This window comes from Paramormyrops kingsleyae, unplaced genomic scaffold (genome assembly GCF_048594095.1).
Source record: "Paramormyrops kingsleyae isolate MSU_618 unplaced genomic scaffold, PKINGS_0.4 ups163, whole genome shotgun sequence".
Lineage (NCBI taxonomy): Eukaryota > Metazoa > Chordata > Actinopteri > Osteoglossiformes > Mormyridae > Paramormyrops > Paramormyrops kingsleyae.
Genome location: NW_027326101.1, coordinates 55346 through 62417, shown reverse-complemented (window position 1 = coordinate 62417; position 7072 = coordinate 55346). Strand labels below are relative to the sequence as shown.

General features: G+C 38.2%; 1 protein-coding gene across 1 annotated transcript; it reads left to right on the top strand.

Moving 5' to 3' along the window:
* Positions 1 to 2908: 2908 nt before the first annotated feature.
* Positions 2909 to 6661, top strand: LOC111837892 (olfactory receptor 52E8-like). The gene is made up of 3 exons (XM_072708603.1): positions 2909 to 3871; positions 6078 to 6230; positions 6374 to 6661. The coding sequence occupies exons 1-3, from the start codon at positions 2909 to 2911 to the stop codon at positions 6659 to 6661; spliced, it is 1404 nt and encodes a 467-aa protein (XP_072564704.1).
* The last annotated feature ends 411 nt before the right edge of the window (positions 6662 to 7072 follow it).

The window sequence follows — 7072 nt, the reverse complement described above, 5'->3', positions numbered from 1 at the left end:
CTGGCAGCCTTTCTTTCCTTCACAGAACCAAGGTTACATCCGTAACCCAACGTTTTCAGGGTTGCCAAATCTCAAGCATCTGGCATGACACTCACGCTTTCAGACTCATGCTGGAAATCTTACGGCAAATCTATATTATTCCATTATAAAACCTATTAGTTACGTCAAAAGTGTATTTACACGGTTAAATACAAAAGCAGACTATTTACAAGGTATGACCCGTTACATGTGTGCAGACATCTCGAATTGAAAATCTCACTCCAGCCAGCTGGCCGAAGTTCTATGTCACGTGACAATAAATAATATCAAAACGTTTTTGAATTGTACTGAATTAATTTGATTTGACAGTCAGGTACTGATTACATACAATGTTGATGCAACTAATAGGCTGCTTAAATACAGTATATATCACACTATTAAATAGTTAGACATTATAATCTTCCAGACCTTTGCTTCAAGAATTTTTCTGTAACTGGACCTCTTTAAATTTTAGTTGAATACCCCTGTAATAAAGGGTTTGTGTATTTAAAATGGAAAATACGAAATACAAAAAAATGTAAACGGCTACACCTCCTAAGTTAAACTAGCAAAGAATATGTGCTAAGGACAATCCCTTGATTATGGCTGTTAGCATCTGGGGGCCAGTGACGTGAGTCAGGAGATCCAATCATCTTTGTTTCCCTGTTTTTTCATTACAGAGAATAATGTATAAAAGGGCAACTGATCACCATTAACCTTAACCTGAAAAGAATAGCTTTGAAGGGAGATTTACAAGTAATATTTGTTGTCTTCGACTTCCAGTGAGTATCATGCATATATTTTTTTTACTCTTAAGTTTTTAACAACATATTAATTTAACAAAAACTTTTAAACATTTAGGTGACAGCCTTTAATATTTGTGCTGTACTGTAATTTCTATGATTATAATTTGATTTTTTTTCTAGAGACGTATTGATAGCACATATACTGTATAGTGCTGGAGATCTGCAGCTGCAGTAGAACAGGTAATGTATATTAACCAACCCTGCAAAACATTTACTTATTCATGTATCCATGCATTTATCTCCAGTAACTGCTTAACCTGTACATAGTTGCACTGCCAGAAAACAAAATATTACTTTAAAATATAGCCCTACTACTTTTGTGTTCAAATAAACAAAAGAATAGAATCAGCAATATCTTAATACAGTTATTAAGTACATGTACACTTTAAAATAAGTAACTATTATAGAATCCTTCTTCCTACCACTCACCCTGAACTTGCTTGTTGGGCCCTGGAACCTATCCGAGGCAGCATGGGGGGGATACACTGTACATACAGGATATGCATGCAATGCAAACGCCATACATACAGACCAGGGGCAGGACTCAAACTCGCAACTCTGGCCAACATGACATCCGTGATTATTGTCAGGTTATGTTCATGTCATTAATATATCCATTAATACCAATAATAAAGTTATTATGCAATGTTTTATACAATAAAGGAAAACACTGTCTTAAATGTATCAGTATTGCAGGTTTACTTTTAGAAAAAAGACCAGCCATTTTAAAATATGTATTTATGTAATATTTATGTATTTTCCAGGTGTCTGTGTACCACCAGGCAAGTAATTACATGCCCAAAAAGTTCACCATAATTTTAAATTTGAGTACACAGCCATTAATATTTATTAGTTTCATGTAAATATAACAAAACCCTCTATTTGATGTAGACCAACTAATAATTAACTCAGAACTGAATTGAGTTCTTAGACTCATAAAATGCACTCAGGCTTGAGACAAAAACTCCTGTTTTAATAACAACTATTACAATAAGAATTATGTAATAAATTAACAGACAACAGTTTTTAATGATAAATTTAGCATTAACATGCAGTGTTTTTTGCAGGTTGTTTTAGACATTGTATTGTAGATTTCTATATAAAACAGAGTATTTTTCTGCATAAAGTATAGGCTGGTGTTTTCAAATAGTCTAAAGATCGAGATGATAATCCTCTAGAATCTAGATGGAGAGAAATGTATTGTGTAACTAATTTTCCTCTGCAATATTCCTGATCATATATATATATACTCACCTAAAGGATTATTAGGAACACCTGTTCAATTTTTCATTAATGCAATTATCTAATCAACCAATCACATGGCAGTTGCTTCAATGCATTTGGGGTGTGGTCCTGGTCAAGACAATCTCCTGAACTCCAAACTGAATGTCAGAATGGGAAAGAAAGGTGATTTAAGCAATTTTGAGCGTGGCATGGTTGTTGGTTCCAGACGGGCCAGTCTGAGTATTTCACAATCTGCTCAGTTACTGGGATTTTCACGCACAACCATTTCTAGGGTTTACAAAGAATGGTGTGCAAAGGGAAAAACATCCAGTATGCGGCAGTCCTGTGGGTGAAAAATGCCTTGTTGATGCTAGAGCATCAATAGAGCATCTTTGGGATGTGGTGGAACGGGAGCTTCGTGCCCTGGATGTGCATCCCACAAATCTCCATCAACTGCAAGATGCTATCCTATCAATATGGGCCAACATTTCTAAAGAATGCTTTCAGCACCTTGTTGAATCAATGCCACGTAGAATTAAGGCAGTTCTGAAGGCGAAAGGGGGTCAAACACCGTATTAGTATGGTGTTCCTAATAATCCTTTAGGTGAGTGTATATATATATATATATATATATATATATATATATATATATATATATATATATATATATATATATATATATAGTGTGTGTGTGTGTGTGTGTTAATATTTACCCAGGATGTACCCTCTCTCGTGCCTGGGATACAATTGTGGCTTTGCAGACAGTCTGCATTGGAACTGGAGGATTGGATTTTCAGAAATGTTAACAAGATTTAATTCCCAGGACTGTGAGGACTGAAGAAGATTGATGCTGAGAGAACATGTCTGGGATAATTTACCAAAACGATACAGCAAAGTCTTTAGTGCGTCCAGATTTTTTCCATATCAGTGGATTTTCTAATTTGCCTCATGCCAAATATTACTTTTTTTTTTTGTGTTTAGTTTACGCTGTGACTGTATTGGGAAACTCCTTGGTCACATTTATTATTTACATAGACCGTAGTCTACACACCCCAAAGTATATGGCAGTATTTAGTTTAGCTATAGCTGACTTGGGTGAGAGCACAGCTATTTTTCCTAATGTGGTTCAAAATATTATATTCAATACACATGAAATTACCTATGGTGCTTGCTTGGCCAATATGTTTTTTGTATATTTCTTCAACTCCGTCCAGTCTGTCATGCTTACTGTTCTAGCGTATGACAGGTTTGTTGCAATTTGCTTTCCATTGAGATACCACAGCATTGTGACGAATAAATCGATGGGTATTATTGTCACTGTTGGATGGATATTCAATTGTACCTACATGATTGTTGGAATGATTTTCATCATCAAACTGTCCTTCTGTAAATCTACAGTGATCGATAGCTATTTCTGTGACCATGGACCTATATACCGGTTGGCATGTAATGATAATACTCCAAGTATAACATTAGCAAAGGTATACATTGTATTACATCTATTTTTACCAATGTTTGTAATTAGTTTATCTTATGCAAGCATTTTGCTGGCACTGTCTAAAATTGCCTCCTGGGAAGGACGTCTGAAAGCCCTAAAGACCTGTTTTTCTCACCTAATACTAGTGTCAGTATTTTATATTCCGTTACTGTGCATTTACATAGCTGGTATCTATATTCCAATTGACTCCAGTGCCAGGATAATCAATACATCACTCTCATATGGTGTTCCTGCCATGCTGAACCCTATTGTATATTCTCTGAACACTGCCGAGATCAAAGAATTTGTAAAAAAAATGTTCGGAAGAAATAGACATAAGGGCATAGTACCCACCATAGTTAAGTGATAAAATATTTTTATCATGCTTGCTGATAGTATCCAATTCACTGAGATAATGGTTGCTTAAATAGCCTGACTTTCCCCAGGGGAAATTATAGGAGGGAGAAGCTGAAAACGTAAGGAAATCTGCTAACCAGAATTACAACAGATCCCAGTTCAGTACACGAGGGTTACTGTAGTCACTTTGCAATATAATCTTGAATTAGCATGTATAAAGATAACAATTAAATCATTCTATGCAACTATTGTACACTATTACACCTATATAACTATTAAACTATTAAAGCATCATAATTTATGGATACTGTATTTAATCATTAGTCACTTTTAATCTTAGCAAAACTAAAAAACAAAACATTTTAAGTTAATAAAATATTTTTCTAGCTGAATAAAATAATGATGACTGCAAGAATATTACAATATTCCTTAATCTGTTGTTTATGTGTCTATTGATACACTATTTGGAGAAAAATATTGGGACGACTGGTAATTACACCTACAGGGTCTTTTATGACATTCCATTCCAAATCCACGGGCATCAATATGGTGTTAATCCCCCCTTTGCAGCTACAACAGCTGCCATTCTTCTGAAAAGGCTTTCCACGAGTTTTGCAGTTTGTCTATGGGAATTTTTGCCCATTCATTCAGAAGAGCATTTGTGAGGTCAGGCACTGATGTTGGACATGAAAGCCGGGCTTGCAGTCTCTGTTGTAGTTTACCCAAAAGCTGTTTGATGCGGTTGAAGTCAGGCTCTATTCAGGGCAGTCTAGTTCTTCCACACCAAACTCAGCTAATGTCTTTATTGACTGTGGCACAGCCAAACTGGAAGAGAAAAGTGCTTCCCCAAACTGTTCCCACAAAGTTGGAAGTGTAAAGGGTTAAGGCTGATAACAGAAAAATAATTTCTTAAAATAGTAAAAATAAATAAATAAATATAGAAGCTAGAATTGGTAAAAGATTTAATTGTTCAAAAAGTTATTAAAATTAAAAGGAAGACCACGTAAATAAGTTTCTTTTAAAAAAAAAAAAGGGGAACCCACAAGTTTTGTTTCAATACGTTTAATTAACCACTAATGATATTGGAGGCAGTTTGCTCCCTTCCATTAGGGGACGCCAGGCTATGGAGAAATGTATGTGCAGAGGCGGAAACCACAGAATAAAAACTGTAGTCAACCTGAACGCAATAGCCACGTCTCTGTCTGCTCACTTTCTCCAAATAGGTTAGTAAATGGCTCTGTCCCTAAATAATTGTAATTAAGTGCACGGGTGATACGTTTCAATTGGTGAATTAATGTATGTGCTGTGATGTAAATGTAATGTTAGACTGTGTTTTGCTAACATGCGCGAATCTCTAAAATGGCGTGAGTCGCGCCTTCATGGTGAATGCTTACTCTACAGCCGCGCGCCTCGGAGAGTTAATAGCGTATGTGATGGCCGGTACACGTTTATGACTGTTTCAAGTCTGTTTGTTTCTTTTATTGTAATGTATAAAATAGTACCTTGGCGCTATGACATGTTAAAACCTGACATTTAATAGATAAGTGTTAAGAATGGGAAAAACTTAATGCTGCGGCTAATGCTTAAAACAATCAATTGTTAAAAAGTTAATCAAATATGCTTAGATGGACTTGACTTAAAATGTAAACGGCTAACTGTGGCTGTGTGGTGTTTTGAGAGTGAAACATGGACTTTGAGTATTCTTCGTATTAATTTATCTGTTGAAATAGACAGAATAAAAACTGTAGTCAACCTGAACGCAATAGCCACGTCTCTGTCTGTGAATGACATCGCACTTATTAGCAAAAAACCCACATTGAAATGAGTGGTGCATTATTAAACGGTATTTGAGTGCCGCATTAGAAACGTGTGGGTGCATGACGCTCGTTACGGAGACATAATGGCTTTTTATTTCATTTTATTTATATATGTGTTATTATAGAGTACATCTGGTTCTTTCATGTAATCATACTGTTTAAAGAATGCCAAGATTCATTGGGTTCAAATTGTCAAAGAGTGTTTCAAGGAGCATGAGGAATCATTTTCACGCATGACTTGGTCTCCACAGACACACAGTTAAAGAACTACAATGGTTTCTCGGGTTTGCTAACTTTTACCGCCGGTTTGTGAGAAATTTCAGCCAGGTAGCCGCTCCATTCACCTCCCTCATCTGAGGAAAAAGGCCCCGACTGCAGTGGACCCTGGAGGCGGACCACACCTTCCAGAAGCTTAAAGATGCCTTTTGCTCCGCACCCATCCTTCGACAACCATATCCGGAGGATCCTTTTGAGGTGGAGGTGGACACATCTGAGGCTGGAGTGGGAGGCATCCTCATACAGAGAGACCTGGTAACCAGTCGCTGACACCCCTGTGCGTACTTCTCTAAAAAACTCACCCCTGCCTAACGGAACTATGAAGTGGGGAACCAAGAAATTCTGGCAATCCAACTAGCTTTAGAGGAATGGAGACATTGGTTGGTCACCCCTTCCAGGTCCTCACCGATCACCGGAACCTCAAATATTTGCAAACCGCTAAAAGACTAAATCTTCGCCAGGCCCGCTGGGCTATGTTCTTCACTCGGTTTAATTTTGTAGTGACTTACCTTCCAGGACCGAAGAACATCAAAGCCGATGCACTCTCCCAGCAGTACGACCTCGCGGCAGAGATGGATCGCACTGTTCCCTTCCTAGCCCCTTCAAGCTTCACTGCCACCATCTCTTGGCCTATAGAAGAAACCCTCCAAGCTGCTAACGATCATACAACTCCACCTGCCAGCTGACCCCCTGGAAAATTGTATGTACCTACCGCACACAGACCAGCAGTCCTCAGGTGGGTCCATACCTGCTATAGTTCCAGGCACCCGGGGGTCTCCGCAATGCTCCGGTTGGTGGCATGAAGGTATTAGTGCCAAACTTAAGGCATCACACTTACCTCCGGCCGGACTGCTTTACCCACTGCTGATCCCATCGCGTCCCTGGTCCCATATCACGATGGACTTCATAATGGAGCTTCCCCTCTCGAAAGGGAACAGCGGTCGACCACTTCTCCGAAATGTGTCGACTTCTTGCTCTTCCTAAGCTTCTGACTGTGATGGACCTGGCCGGGGTATTTCTCATCCCAGAGGATGTAGTATCGGATCGTGGTCTGCAATTCTCCTCGCAGGTGTTTCGTGCCTTCTGCGCTAAACTTC

Bases quoted from the DNA above. Each gene is read 5' to 3' on its own strand.
- LOC111837892 (XM_072708603.1), top strand. From the start codon at position 2,909: ATGTCTGGGATAATTTACCAAAACGATACAGCAAAGTCTTTAGTGCGT. The intron at 3,872-6,077 runs GTACCCACCATA...CCCCGACTGCAG, and splicing joins GAAATAGACATAAGGGCATA to TGGACCCTGGAGGCGGACCA. The intron at 6,231-6,373 runs GTAACCAGTCGC...CACCCCTTCCAG, and splicing joins TCCTCATACAGAGAGACCTG to GTCCTCACCGATCACCGGAA.